This window comes from Solenopsis invicta, chromosome 10, assembly GCF_016802725.1.
Source record: "Solenopsis invicta isolate M01_SB chromosome 10, UNIL_Sinv_3.0, whole genome shotgun sequence".
Taxonomy (NCBI): domain Eukaryota; kingdom Metazoa; phylum Arthropoda; class Insecta; order Hymenoptera; family Formicidae; genus Solenopsis; species Solenopsis invicta.
Genome location: NC_052673.1, coordinates 16,112,005 through 16,128,775, shown reverse-complemented (window position 1 = coordinate 16,128,775; position 16,771 = coordinate 16,112,005). Strand labels below are relative to the sequence as shown.

General features: G+C 39.4%; 1 protein-coding gene across 1 annotated transcript in view; it reads right to left on the bottom strand.

Moving 5' to 3' along the window:
• Positions 1-16,771, bottom strand: part of LOC105197829 (GAS2-like protein pickled eggs) — a 62,623-nt gene that overhangs the window by 31,543 nt on the left and 14,309 nt on the right. Inside the window, exon 3 of the mRNA XM_011164385.3 lies at positions 6,036-6,533. Coding sequence (XP_011162687.2) covers positions 6,036-6,533 — 498 coding nt within the window. The remainder of the gene's footprint in view (positions 1-6,035; positions 6,534-16,771) is intronic.

The following is a 16,771-nucleotide window of genomic DNA, read 5'->3' as shown; positions in this document are numbered from 1 at the left end:
AATCATGCGTTCTCGAAATACACGTAATTCTAAATAACAATACATATTTAACTCCATAATTCGAAGAAAATTATGTGACAACCACGTTAAATTTGCTGGTTATATCAAGAAATTTATTTATAGAAACATTGTGATAGAGAATAGAAATATGTAAATTTTTAAATTACTAGAACAATAAAAATGCTCAGCACAACAATAACAAAATAATAAATATTTTATTTGTGCTATGTAAATGTGGTTAATGGTTAAATAATTAAGCAAAGCTAAAATAATTTAAGCACTTTATAATAATAAAGAAATCGTATATTTCTTATCCATAAAAATTTCTTTCTTTCTTATAAATCGACAATGAGAATAAAAATATCTCGATAAAAATGCCGACTCTAAATTGAAAGCGAAAGCTGTTTCGATAGAAGTAAAAATATGGAGCAGAAAATGGGGATAAAAATTGGCGATAATCCAACGTGACTTCCAGATAAAAAGAATCGTTCAAGATTTCATAAAAGAGAGCTTATCGCTGGACATGAATCATGATGTCACATATCAAACTGAAATGAAAAGGACGACAAAGGAATGTTTTTCTTTCGATAATGAAACGCTCTCTGATGTAGCAAGATTCGATTAATAAGCATTTATACACTGATACAAATGATTCGAAGAGCAAGGTCGAGTTGTTCAAAGAGGGAAGACGAGAAAATAACATAAAAAAGACGTGAATATTGCGGCGGTAAGAAAAGGATCCCGTCCTTTGAGGTAACTTCGTCGACTTTGCTCTTGAACTTGATGCGAAATGGGCTAACGGCGATCAATACGAGCTTTCGGCGCTTGCGAGGCGAAGCTCGGTCTGGCACGGGCGGCGGTAACTTCACGGAAAACTCGCAATAGAATCTACCCCATGATTCTCGCGAAATATTTACCTTGATGTGTTTTTTTTCCCTGAACTAGGTACTATCTCTATTTGCGCTGCAACTGTCTCACACGTGTGTAATGTTTTAACACGTTTAATTTCCTCATTCTCCTTTTACTCATTTAAATCTAATTGCAGAAAGTAAAGTCGCAAAATCTTTGTAGAAAGTAATAAATGTAGTTGATTGTATTGGATTTTTACAATGAAAATTAACAAATTTAATTTCTATATGAAAAAATTTTTTAATTAATAAACAATTTAAAATAAAGAGATAAAATGAAAAAGAATACAGAAAGACGACTAGATAAAAATAAGGAAATCGAATATATTTTGCAGCTAACTGTACAATACGGAAATTCGCATCGCGGTGATTAAAGACGCGCGCTGAAAAAAACGCCGGCTCATTAAAGTGACGCGAACAGAAAATTCACGGTGCGCAAACTGGCGGCGCGGCTAACTGTTCCGCGGGATAAAACGATATGATTGCATATAAATTTAAGAAAAAAATTCTGCCGTCTTCTCGCGCGCTGTGAATCCGCTTCCGTGATAAGTGAACGTGCTGGCGGCTACGACAACGCGAACGCGCGGTTTCGCATTGCGCCATTTACGGCAACCGCCCGTCGAGGCTACGAAACGCGTGTGCCGCATGGTGGTATTGAATTGCACAGTTTACCTCGGCTATCGATTAGATTCAGCCTTGTTAAACGCGCTATCTTATCGTGGCCCGTAGGAGACCGTGAAACGCATCGCCGCGGAGTCACCGTGAATCATGTAAATCACCCACGAGCGTGCGAGCCCAAGTTCCGCAAGTGCGAGACGTTAGGATTTACCAGTTTTATTTCTGCAGGACAAAACCGTAAAATATGAAACACGATTTTAAAACAGTGCAAGCGGAACCCAACCGGACAGAAGGCGCTTGTGCAAAATCAAAACTACAATCGTGAATAAAAATGTTACGTAAGCGTTTCATGGATAAAGAAGCTAACACGAATTTTACAAATTTCCCAATTTTATAATTATTATCGTAAATAAATATAAATTATTATAAATTATAAATATAAATAAAAATTTCATGAGTTTCGAATAAAAATTTAAAACTTTATCGATTTTCTGTTAGATAAAAATCCATTGTAAAAAAAATTGGTATTATACTTTATTGACGTCGTTTAATCAATGATTCTTAGTGATTTTCAATGGCGACAGAGATAAGGGTTATTCGACGAAAAATTATTTATCATTAAACTTGATGCAAGAGTACTCGTGCAAATATCTCCTACTACAAACCTTCTGTTGTAGAATTATCTTGGTGATCCGTGATTATCACTTCTCGAATACGATTAGACGAGTTACGGTCGCAAAGTTGTTTATATTAAATACGGCTAACAAAGTCGTAACGCTCGCGATAAGATAATACGCGTGATAAGAGGCGAGCCTAATCAATGGACGGCGTAAAACACGCTTTTACTCCGCGGCTTCACTCGTTTTCTTCTCTCTCTCTCTCTCTCTCTCCTTGAATCATCGCCGGCACACCGCCGCGAGGAAAGGCTTTAATGCAAAAGCGAACGCTTCGGAGAATGCACCTTCGCGTCGTCGTGTCCTGCGGCGCAAAGAGAGATTAGATTAATTATCAATAAAGCGGCGAGTTGCCCCTTTGAACACTCCGACACTTGACACGAGACGACGTAATCGTCGTTTCGATTCAATCGCGATTCAACATGTTCCGAGCTCACGGCCGACTCTAACGAGCAAGATCCGTGACACGATGTAAAAATGTTAATTCTCGACGATTAAAAGGACGATTGAAAGAAATTTAAATTAAAATCAATATTGTATCAAGCTGTTTCAAGTTGTCCGTTTTGAATCGTGAATCATGTTTTCTCTTTTATACTTGGACAATAAAAAGTTAAAAGCTAGAGCCCGTCTGAAAGATTATATTACGATCCGAAATTCGTTTACTTGCAATGGAGAGATCACGTCCGGGCCTCTGGCGTATTTTGTTACTTTCGCAGCTAGAACGCGGTAAATATTTCTGCTAATTACGGAGCCGACAAAGCGGGTTTAGCTCGCCTCTACTTTATTGGAATCGGAGGGCAACGCTTTCACAGTGCATTACTACTTGAAGCCGGCGCGCGCGGCGTCGCTCGGCCTCCCCGCGGCGCAAAGTGAAATTTATCCGACGATATCGGCGACCGATCGCGAAAATCGACGCACAATACGCTCGAACGGCGGCCGTAATGACGCTCCCACGAGATTTACGGCGGTAACACGCGCTCGGTCCTACTATGCAACACACTGCACCGCTAACGCTCTCTCTTACAGCGCTTAAGCTATCTACTAGGGGTGTTAATGATATTACGATACTATCCAAGGTATCGATGTCGCCTTGATACTTCCCGCTTGCTACGTAGAAAGCTACGTATAATTACTTTCGTCTATATTAACGGAGATGTGTGAAATGATTATCATGTCATACTGCATCCAGAGAAAAGTTTTTTCGAGTCGAAAAATATTTGTTTGAATCAAAGAAATTTGTGCGTTGCTAAAGAAATACGTTTTTAAAATCAAAACAGCTAAATTATTTCTTACATTTCCATCAGTACTTTTTTTTCAATTAAAACTTTATTTATTTAAATTAAAATAAATAATTTATCTATTTCAAAAAGGCTAATAACATGATTTTTTTTTAATCAAATAAATTCCTATTTTCTTCAACAATATTTTCACTTCAACTTAAAAAAATTAAGTTAAAGAATTCTTGAAGAATATCATTTGTTTATAGATGCTAGATGATATAGAATGTTTTAAGAAATTTCAGTATATTTCGTAGAAAAATACTTTTCATTTCACCCTCTATCGCTAGTTTCTCACTGCTAAAAACCTTTTAATATCTTTCTTAAAAATATTATGTAAATTCTAAATTAATATGAACATCGTAATTTACACCAATGTCTCTTTTAATGTAAAGTTGATGATTTAATGGAGCTCTATTACTCTATTAAAGCGTAAGGAATTCTCGTATTTGATTCTGATTCGCTTCATTCTCAGCATCATTTTCGCCCTGCGTGTGGTATATCTTTTACTTTATAGACTTTAAGTACAACGATACGTCAGACCCCTTCCTGTTCCCGTAAAAAGGGAAGATTTATTGCAAGGAGCAGATTTATCGTAACATTCTACGATTACGTCGAAATTTTCTTTCGAAAGATAAAGCGCTCGTAAACCTTCCACGAGGTACATACGCCACGAGCGTTTAGTGCCACGACATCGCGGGAAAGCGTCCTGGAATTCCTGTACGCGGCAAAGCCGCGACGTTATCGCCCGCCGCGGCGCTGTAAGCCCTGGGGAAGGAATTATTCCGCTTCGTGAAATGCCGCGATTTAGCCTCGCAAACACGTATGCCGGTCGCATGTATCGCCATCGGTAATCGCCGCTGTTAGACACACACGCGAATCGGCTAATCCGACATTTTTAAACCGATAGAAGCCGGTTTTTCGGTTGAGCAGTATTATTATATATTGCACCGCCCTTTAATTGTATAGAAGTGACGTGAGGCGACATTAATAATCACGCCGACAGTCATATAATAGTTGAGTGTATAATTTATTGTGGTTTGCTCGGTAAAAGTTTCGTAAAAAAAATCAAATTACAAGTTAAAATTGATGTAAATGCATAATAAATTCCAACATTTACATTCACTATTTTAAAATATCTCTCTCATTTTTCGAGCCTTAAATACGGCACGATAAATGATGAAAATTGTTGTCAAAGATAAGACCGTGGTTCTCCCTAAATTTCATAACCACCGGAAGGAAGTGAGAGGGGAGGCTCTCTTTAGCTATGTCATTGCTTTATCGTATCGTGATGTCTAGGACGGAAGTGTAAAGAAGATACGGAATGTCGATAGGCCCGAGATATATAGAGAATATTATGTTTCCATCGCCGGGGAGACGTGTTAGCCGATGTGTCGCGTTCCTCGCCAGCGGCTACAGTGCAATTAACGCCCGAAGAAATGGCGTTATCGCGACGCCTGGCCGTCAACGCGATTCGCGTGCACGACGGGACATTTAACGCGTCATCGTTACCCGTTAATTTATAATAAATGGTCGCCAATAAAATCTCGAAGAAGTCGCACCATGGGAACAGCCGGCGATTTAGCCCTTTTTTCGCCAGACGTGTATGTGTACGAGAAGAGAGGAAAAACGAAAGTAGCAAGACCTAACGCTTGGCGATCTAAAATGATTTAACAGGTTGACTTATTTCCTTGCTCAAGAACACAATAACTCTGTTTCTTTTTTGTATTTTTAATAACTTTAACGCGACACCGTTGCCGTAATCGAAACACAAAATTAATGATAAAAAACAATTGATATCAAAATTATAATAATTATAATCTTGAGGTGTAAATTTTATTTATTTACTTAAATATGGCAGTCGCGTCTACGTCGCTCAATTACACTAAATTGCATATCCTTCACGATATCGCAAAGTGTTGATCTTGCGATACCCGATACCGAAAGAGCAAACTATCGACACTCCATTAAATTTAAGCACCGCGACGTCGTCCCTTCTCTTATTTCCGATCGCGCGCGATATTCACGGCTCGACGTCGTCGATGGGTTAGGACCGTCATAAATACATCCGGATGGACTAAAGGGTCGCGAGTTATTTTCATAGCCGCGGCACGTTACGGTTGTTGTTGGCAATGATACGCGACGAAGCGCCGTGCGATTCGCATACATTCAAAGCCGGTCGGGATTTAATCCGGGCAGCCTCGATCGGAATCGGCGCCGTGAATCGCCGAGAAACTTTCAGGCTACCGGGGGGATTCCGAGAAGCGTCGCAAACACGGCGATCGTTATTTCGAAGCGAAAGAGCTTTGAGAATAAAAGGGATCGAATTCACAAAACTCGAAACTCATCCGTTCAAAATTTATATGGGAGAAGAGAGAGAAATAATAATTTCAAAAAAAAAAAAAAAAAAAACTGGGACTTTCCCAATTATAAATGCTGACTGTTTTCCACTGTGCGCGTACACTCGGCCATCAACAAAAGCATCATCCTTCGTCGAGATCTACATATTCATAGAATATATAATATATTCCAAGTAGCAAGATCATATTTTCACTCACCAACTCGTGGAGAGTCTTGAGATCGTTCGTGACGATCTGCGGCTGCGGTCCGTATATGAGACAGGGCTCCTCCTCGTACTCGTCATCACTTTCCTCGTTGCCGGCGCCGTTCGCCGCTTTGTTCTCGGCGGCGATCTCGCGGTCGATCTGCCTCTCCATCTGCACGAGCAACGGCGCGAGCATGCCAAACTTGGCGCCGCGACGCGCCACCTCCAGCAGGCATAATATCACGTGTCGCTCGTTCTTACGCATTATCAGATCCTCGGTCTCGAAGAGCAGGCATTCGATGATGCCGAGGCTGTTGCGGCACCAGTCGATGAAGTTCGAGACGTTGTCGCGGGCGAAGAAGGTGCCGGCCTTGGCGTTCGGCAGGTAGGGAACGTCGCCCACCTGGCTCATCGGCAGCGCCAGGGAAGTTATCGAGCGTGTCATCGGCATCTTGCGGGCCTGCCGGCGGGCCACGTAGTCGGTCGCATATTTCCGCACGTTGTTCGCATGCTGGAAGCAGAAAAAAAGTCTTGCATCATCCGACGCATGGACATAGAAATATTACAATTTAGCGGCGAGATGATGATAGAGAGAGAGATGAGTTGCTTTTTGCTCATTTTAATATTCTAAGCAAAGCGCAATTGTAATTTCTCAATCCCTCTTTCTCTCTTGCCCTCTTCAGTAGAATTATTTTAAATCACGGGTATTTCATCTAATTTTACAATGTTGTAATTTAGGACGTCCTAGATTACAAAGTAATCGCGATGTAAATATGTGTCGCGTATGCATCAATGCTTCACGACGAGGCCTATAGCAAATGTCGATATTTTATTTCTGTCGCCCGGAGTGTATGAGCGTAAAACGCGATATTTCATTTCACGCTATTCAACACTTTCTCATACATACACGTCGTCTCCTCTTACATCGCGCGCACACATATACGTTATTCAGATGCGAGACTTGACGCGGCATCAAAATCCTGGATTTACCGCGAGCATTGAAGTGGCAGATGGCATCTGATGACCGTCATCCCCCGAGAAAAAAGGACTTAATGCAATATCACGTTATTGATTTAGATGAGTGAGCCGCTAAAGAGAGATTCGGGATGCGCACCCTTGCGTATGTCAAATATCAACGGGGAATGACGATGATAGACAAAAAAGAAGTTCGATCGTGGTTCGCAGCGTGAATTAAACAAAAGGGGTATAAAATAAAAATTAATCAATTTTTTTTTTAATTTCTACAAGTGTTTGGTAAATTGCAGTTGGAAAAAACATTACAAATTTTGCAGCGACGAATCCGCTATTATTTTTTAAATGTAGCAGAATTTAAATAATATATAAATACGAAAAAATTTAACCGATTCTTAGCTTTGTTTCTTCGCCGAAATCGTCGTTTTCCTTGCCTCCAATTTGACTATCAGCACATATATCACCGGCGATAGTATTATTTTGTCCCTTTAATCTCTTTTTCGTTTGCTCAATACTCGTTTTCCGCCGAACATCTGCTCAAACGACCGTATCAGCTAACTGGGTGCTCGTTTTAATGACAGTTCGTTGAACTGCCACGCTGCTCAAACAGAGTTGACGCGAGATGACTCGTCGGGAGGTATTTGGGTTACGTTGGAAAAAGAAGCGACCACGGAGTACGACCTGGAACAGTCGGCCGCTAGAAAGTTCCCGACTTGTTTAAACAAAATCGTATTTCGCCCGTGCAAACATCGCGCCTTGCGTGCAACGTGCGTCCGCTCACGTGCGATGCATCAAGTTTCGATGTCACGTTCAGCTAATCCTCCCCGTTGCCAATGATTCATACGCTTCAACCACAGTTTTATAGAATTGTGTCTCGTCTTAACCGTGAAGGTCCTTTGTAAAAGATTTGATTAAATAAATTGTCAATTTTTTTTTAAATTATTAATCAATTTAATTATCTGTCTTGATACTGATACTGTTCTTACGAAAAGTCTTTGCATCAATTTTATTTTATAAATATTAAAATTTCTACAATATTTACATTTTAATTTCTTTATTTCCTTAAAAATACAAATCGATACAAATAATTAAAAGAGAGGAAAGATCTCTCAGACATGCAAAGGCAAATTTTCGATCAGGTCTCTCAAACTTCTTTTTTGTCCAATTAATTGCGTTATAAAGTTCTCGGGTTGCTGCATTAAGTCGGCGGCTATTCCAATTCTCATCTTCAACGCGGAATCGAAATCAAGCCTTTTACGAAAGACCTTCGCGGTTAAGACAAGATCACGACGCAATTTACAGACACGTTTTAGGGATCCTCGAGAAATCGTATTTCTCGTCTGCACGTGGACGCCATAAGGTCGCGAAGCTGTTTACGCGCGCACTCCTCGACGCACACTCGTAAAAATCATATCTAACGACATCCGGTTGTGTTTCGTCGGCCTGTCTCGATACCTCCCGAGGGATAATATAGAGATTAGACGAGCCCGCCAACAGGCAGTTACAACCGAACGCGAGCGACGATAATGACGATTCAACAGCCGGGCCGTTTTGTCGAGGACTCTTAGAACTGATGGAGCGAGAACGTTCATCGGTTAGAGAGATGTATAATCGAACTCGAGAATGAAAGCGGTACGAATGCATTTTTTAATACTTTAGATAAAATGTGTGCGTACCTAGAAAGTGAAAGAGTTAAAATGTACTATCTTTTGAAAATTTTAATGATGAAAGAAACACCACTTTCTAAAGTAAGAGAAGTCACTCCTACATCAGTCTATTCGTCTTTAATGGCAAGTTGAGAAATTGAAAAAAAAGATGGGCAGACGATTCGCGAAAAAAAATTATCCCAGAGGCAAAACTAGCTCTTGAAGCATTCAATTAATATTAAATGACATTCTGATTTTTTTTAATTAAATCTTGTTTATTTTGTATACTGGATATTAAAAAATGATTGTCATCAATTGTCATTAGTACAAGACGTTTATCTCCTGATATTAGTGATGCTTTTTTCTTTTAATTGAAGCATTATTAATCCGATCTCAATCCTTTCGATGATGCGTTGAGCATCACTGGTGAGAGGAAGAGTCGCGCTTATAAAAGAAACGAGAAGTGGCGCATATGGTAATACGGTCGGCAGATGAGGCGACGGCAGGATGTCACATTACGTAGCCCCTGACCCTCCTCGGTATCGTCGTTGCCTACCACGGACCAATATACCTAATGAAAATAGCCACTGCACATTCTACGTTTGTAAATTGGAGCGGTTGCGAGGCATTTCATTGCGCTCGAGGGGGAACGCGTACGAGTTAAGCGTAATACCGTGCAGCGTGGAAGGAAACCAATGAGACGTAACCAACGAGAGCGCAAGTAACCATTACTCATAACCCCGTAACTTAATTTAGTCTCCGGGACCAAGCTTACGCGATAAACCGTTGCGGAAATTTATGGCTGTTCACGGCGCTGCGAAATGAAACGACAAACGCGTTATCGAAAGCACGAGCACGCACAGCGTGATCTAATTCGATTAAAATTATTAAACCTATCGCGCTAAATAGACGCCATGATAACGAATCATTGATTATGTGAATAACTGTGTGAAAACTCTCTATAAAGTTGCACTGAGAAAACATTTTGTTGAAAGACTAAAATATTTAGTCCAATATGTTCAACTAAATATTGAATTCGTTTAGTTAATTCTTGGTTAAAAAATTTGAATGATTGATATGAATGAATTATACCTTTTTTTGTTTAATTAAATAATTGAATCAATCTAATGTTTATTTAATTATATTAAACTAAAGATTTTAGTTTTTCAACCAATTTTTTTTTTTAATGTGTACACTATAAAATTATTAACGATTGCAAATCGATTACGATTAATTACGCCAAAATTATAAACGTCTACTCTTTATTCGATTAAAAAATAAATAAATAATATCTTCCTAGTGTTTAAAAAAATAAAAGTAATTTTGATAACATTTACCAATTAAATGTGTATCAGTATTTATTTTAGTAATTAAATAGAAATTAACGATTTTATAATCACTCGCATTGCTAAAAGGACCCAATACGCGCCATACGCAATTGACACGCGCGCAATTTAGATTCCCGAGCGAAGTTAACTACTTTTCAGCCGGCCGTTTCTTTAACTGTGACAAAATTCTTTGCTCAGCAAAAGAGCGAAGAGATTTCCCACTAGAATTGTTCGCGATCCTGTCGTTCCTGCGCGCCGGAGGTTAATAAACCTCGACCGTTTGTACTCCTAACAGTAAGACCTCGCCCGGCACAAAAGCGTCGTGAATCATCGCGTGTTCTGCACGCGCGCTATAAGATTCCTTCCAAAGCGTCGCACGCGCGAACAAGTATGTAAAATCGTGCGAACGTGCCTTCGTGGAGTCTTTATGCGATCGCAGCCAATGACGCCGCGAGGCATTGTACTTCCCAGGAAGTGATTCGAGTGTCGTCGTTAAGATAAGAAATGATAGATCGACATTAAATATTTCGCAATGAGTATTCGTGATTTCGTAAAAACGGTCTCCAGTAAAAGGAAGAAAGACAAATATATCTTACAGTTAAATTTATTTTTATAATCTTTTTTTTTTATACTTGCTAAAATATTAAGGAATACCCTACGAACTGAAATTCTAACAATAGCCTGTCAAATAAACTCCATTGTTCGGCATTACAAGACGAGACATATCTCCCTTCCTGATCGCCCTAAATTACTTAACAGTCACTTAATGTCGATTAACTGATGACCGATAGCGAGGGAGAAATATCTACTATCGTCCCGACGAATTATCCCGTTATCGTCCATGTAATAATTTAGCTAGCAGTTATTTAGAAGGTTCTCCATCAATTTCACTTTAAATTATATATTTTTTAAGAATATTTATATATACCAAAATTTCTCATTATCTTTTATAAAATTTGACATATGTAATTCCGAAAAAAAAATTATTTTTTGTATATAAATACATATAATATTATATTATTTACGCATTTAGAAAATACTATTATTTACATTTCAATATTCACTTTGATCTATTAGTATCTTGGGAAAAAACGTTCCGCCGCCTATGAAGCAAACCTATACCGAAAAGGTACAATGAACCTTTTGAGGCCGCGAACACTTACGTTCACGTCCACGTCCACGACGCTGGTATTAAAATGCGTCGGGACTCTAAAGACGATCTCAGAAGGTCCTAGACCGCCCGTCGCGACTTGCGACTGTCGTCGTGCGACGCGTTGTGGCGCCCGCTCGATTTTCGCCGGCTATTTTCATCCCGTGCTTTTACGACGCATCCCTTGCATTTCGGGAGCACAGGCGGACGCGCACAGGGAGCACGGTGTATATATAGGCGCGAGGTTGAAAAAGACCACCCCCATACACTCATCTCCGGTTCCGAGGGATTATAGAAAAAAACACCCGGTCTCTGAGACAAAAGGAATCGTCGGCGCATCTCCGCCTGTTCTCGTTGTTCGCATACGAACACATCGATGTGTATTGGTGAACTCTTCTCTGCCGTTTCAATATGTTCCTGATGAAATTAATAGATCTCTATTTTAAAAATATTTGTGGAAAACGTGAACCCTCCGTTATTAACTTTTAAATCTCCACGGGGATTTATTGATTCATTATTTATAATTTAGGCATTTAACTTCTTTCATTATTCATATCGCATTTTTAATTGTACACATTATTATTTACTGTATCATATATTTTTAAGTTGTTATATAAAAGTGTGATATTGACGAGAATGATTTCGAGATCAAAGCACCTTCTCTCGACAGGAAGCTTACATAAGCTTGTGTGAATGATGGTCCTTCATGCTACCGGCATTTCTGAGCAAAGCCAAACAAGCTAGATAAAAGACTAGGAACTCTCAATGGAAATGCTAATAGAAGGCAGGAAACGCTCTTGACCTCACATACATTTCCTTGGTGTGAAATACGCAGAAATAAACGCGCGCCAGTTCGCAGCGACGCACTTCGTTTTACGACTGATCTTCCGAAAAGGATAATCAGTTTACAAGGCCACCCGTACCTGCGACCATTTCACACATGTTGAAATCGTATGTGACATGCAGGAGATAATTTAAGATTCGCCCTCGTGCCACGAACGTGCGAAAACAGATTCTAACTTGCTTTATGTCCAGACAGATTGAAGTTTGCTGTCCTACTTCTCGCGCAATTAACAATTCTATTCGAGATATGGTCTCAAGAGTGTCTCGCACTTTCTCTAAAAAATAAATATCAAACCACTCGCAAGAAGAATGAGAACTGTGTTTCGATGCTGACAAGCTTCATAATAATAATTGTTATGATTATTGTAATAATTATTTTATTATATAAAATTATAATAATAATAAAAATTATTTTACAAAAATTTATTTCGCAAAAATAGGAAGAAAGAGGCTTTACGTCAATTCTAAAGTCGTCCGATCCGATTCCACGCTTTTCTACATCTCGCGACGTCACAGAACGGCACCAATCATCATTCCACTTACGCCATAATTCTACGACGGAATCGAGTTTCATCAGCTTTCCACTCGATTTCAATTAACTGCAAGAAATTTCAAGGTCGCCGACCTCGATTCCGCCTCCTAATTTCTTTGTGTATCCATATTACGATTACGTTTACCTTGCATTTAGATTTCCCCCCGTGATCCCAATTCGATCATTTCTAAACATAAATTTTTCATAATTTTTTTATGATTAATATAAAACATATATTTTTTTGTAATCAATTCTCATTGAAAAATAATTTCTCTTTGACTTTAAATAGAATACAGATATATTTTAGAGTTGGGTATAAAGTTACTCTTGCACAATTAAAATATTAAAATTGAATTAAAATCTTTTAGAATTTTCTGAAAGTTTAAAGGATTTAAATTACCTCAATGGAGTACAGAGCAACTTAACTTCATAACACAGGAAGGATCACTTTACATGATCGATTGCGTGTATGACATAAAATTGCCGATCGGATTTGCATTCATCACAGTGCGATCGATAACGCCAACTCATTGGAGGGAAATCGCCGATCCCGTTCGCATTTAACAGCGCTTTAGATAACTGATAGATATGCCGATAAACTCGGTTAACGAGCGACTCGTCGCCGAGAGGTAACCCGCTCTGTCAGAAAAGTCGACAGACAATCGTCTTGTCGGGAAAGTCGGGCTCGTAACTCTTCCGTTAATTGGCTCATTAATGCAGCCAGCTTCCTCGGATCCCCGAGATCGACCCCGATCGCGCGCGATCTCGACTTAACGCGTTTGACCATCGATCCGATTAGCCTATTAATTTATCCAAGTAATGGTCCATTAATCAGGGATATTGTCATTTCAAAATTGTGTCAAGGATATTAACAATTTTACACTCGCGACGCAACGCGAAGAAATTGTAGAATACTTATAAATAAAAATAATTATGCATCAATGACGATTTATTATTGTTTGCAAAGCTATATGGCATATTATTTCAAATTACGTTGTATTGTCTCAAATATTCACTTTGCTCATAAAATCAACCGATTATATTTGGTATACCAATTTTATATGGCACATCGGAAATATAAGCAAAGTAATATTTTTATTTGTAACAAAAATAATATTTTTATTTACGAAAGAAATTTTAGTATCCTTTAAATTATGAGTAGTCTTGATGGTTACTATCACTTTGATTAAACCGCCTTGTTTAAACGGGCTTTAAGCCTGACGTGGCGCCTGCCATAAATTCTAATTCCGAATGAGAGAAACGAGCGGAAAAAAATAGATAGCGACAATTGCAGTTAATTAATCGCACATGCCACGCATCGCCTGGAATTCCGCAACATAATCCGGAATCCGATAATCCGGAATCCGATAAGAAGAAGACCGTTCTTCTTCCTATTTATATAAAGATGTTTATGAGATTATCATCGAAGCGACGTCACGATTAGCACGAAACTGTATCGATTTCGTGTCCCTGCGAGAAAATTACGAGGTAATCTTTGAGTGCTGCGCACTAAGAGTATGCACTAAAAGCTTTAAAAGTAATATGTAAAATATAATAGTTAAAATCTTATAAAAAAATTAAAATTTTGATTTATGACATTTTATATAAAAAAAATGAACAACTTTAACAGAAAAAAAAGACGATATAAAAATAGACATAAGACGGAGCGATCGATTATTTTCATTCAACGTTTGTGATATAATTTAAGTTAATATTTTTGGATCGATATTACGCACAGCTCTCGCAGATAGTGCCAGTCGATTTCTATATAAGGTCCACCATCGTGCCCGATATTTGTCATTTCCGACAGGAAAGGCCGCGCGCTGTCGCTTCTGACTCCTTTCGCTTTCGGGATGTCTCGCGATCGTGATTAATACGGATTGCCTGTCGACCGTTAACTTTATGACAAGTGTCATTCTCGAATTTGCTTTGAAAAACGTTCCTTCGCGCGGCTGTTTCATATCAAAGATCTCCTTCTGTACATTATAAAACTTAATGAACCGTCATGTTTATTTTTAGATGGTTTAGCGAAAGACATCTTTTCAATTAATTGCATCATTGCAAAGACGTAAATTAATTGAGACAAATTAATTGACAATAAATGTACTTTATTCTTCGTAATATTCAACTTTTATTTTTCGAGAATCTGTAAACATCATATTAAAGTTTTAATCGGTAAATATCATTACAATCCTCCATAATTGTTATTATCTGTACAGAATTGAAAATAATTCATCGTTATAGACGTATCAAGACGTTACTTTTGTACAAAATATTATACAACATTAATTTTCAACCAAAAAAATTAAACTAAAAAATCCAGAAGATAAATTTCCATCTTCTTAAATTAACATAAATTGAAATAACATCGCGAAAGCAGCAATTATATATGTATATAAACAATGCGTTACAAGAGAAAATGTTATTAAAAGATTATTGGAAATGAAGAGTTTAGGCAACTCAAGCAGGTTTAAATGTTCCTCAAATCCATCGCTACATATCGCGTACGGTAAACTACGACTCATATTGCACATTTTTGCATGTAGACATCTACAGGCCTCCCCCGCCGTAAACAAAGTGCAAAAAAAATGGCGGTCTGTAAAAATTTACCGCGATTGATAGAAAAGAGAAGGAAAAATAAAAGAGAGCTCCCAGAAGTGCCAGTATCGAGAACACTAGAATTTCTTATCGTTCCTCGTCGCGCGCACCTTATTATATTCCCCGTCTCGCCACTCGTCACGGCTCGTAAAGTCGATATATGCAAAAGCACTGCTCCTTCCCCTGCCTCGCCCCTTGCTGCAACCCAATCTACCCCCTGCCACAAGAAATTCCAGTACCTCACCTCGAGAACCGCCGTAATCCTTAGGCTCGATTCAGGCTGAAATGCTTCGCACCTCGTTCTATAGCTCGAACGTGTCTAACGTTAAATCTTGGGATTTACCATTAATTTTTTGATTACTCAATTGTAATATTTTAATCAAATTTCAACTAAATAGTAAGCACATTTTTTTAATCATCTTCTCTTTTTTTTTCATTATTCTTTGTAATCTTTCATTTCTTTCGAAAACGTTGGTAACTATATGTGTACGAATTAAAGTTTGACCTAATGTTAACGTAAAAACTGCATTATTGCCTTACTGTAGCCTGAATCGGGCCTTAGGTGCACACTCGATGCACCAGTGACTTTCTCCAAGTTGGCATGTAGGGAGCGCACGCACGCACCGCGAACGAGCTGCCGCGGTTTTATCGTCCTCAGCCTACTCTAAATATTTCTCCGGCATAAATTTATAACGACGATGGCAGCGCGCCGCCGCCGTCGCCGCTAATAACGAGCGCAATCCAGCCGATATCCCGGCATTTATACGAGCGTCGCGACCCGTGTCGATCGGATACCCGTCGCGGGTCCGATGGGTATTATGGGCGCACGCGATGGGGCCCGTGGCGATGAATGGGGCTCGTTTCGGTCGGCTCGAGTGGCCGCGGTGAATCGTCATCGGTAGATCAGTGAAAGTCGACGCCGAGTCTCGACCCGGCACGCGGGCCGATCCACACTGGATCGCGATTGATCGGGTGCGGTATCGTTCCAGGAACCATTACGGATCCAGCGAGATAAGACGACGGTAATAAAAGCGTAAGAATTCGCAGCATTGGAACGTCGTTCACCGAATAACAAATTTTAATTTGCGGATTGTAATGACGCATTGCGTTTGCACGACAGCCAGGCTCTTTTTGCTCTCTCGCGTTCCCAGTAATGAATCAGCCGATAATATTCGCATCCAGCTCGTTCTATCGCTCCGGCACTTATCTCGGCTCGCGATTGCATACAAACGCGCAAATCTCAAGCACGTAATTTTCACGGCAGTCGTGGTCCGGCACAACATCGTCGCGATTGCCGGCCGCATTAATCGGGTAATTAAACCATTACTCATTGTGTCTCGTATTTTTTTTAAACGCTTCAATTTGCCGTGCCCTTAATGACTCGTTAAAATTGCTTTAATAATGCCCGCGCTAATAAGCTGACCGTGTACACCGTCGACAGCCGATCGGTCACGCTACGAATGACTACTCTATCCGCTGCTGCATGTCGAGTGGCATGGCCGTGTGGGAGATACAGGTTGTACGCATGTTCTTTTCTTTTTATGTTTTTTTTTATTTTTATTTTTTTGTTTCAACACCGCGCGTCAATAAGAGCCAGTGATTTTATCATACAGGTTTTACCCGTTGTCGCTTATTGACGAAAAAGTAACATGCGCGAGCTGTCACATGCATAATCTCAAC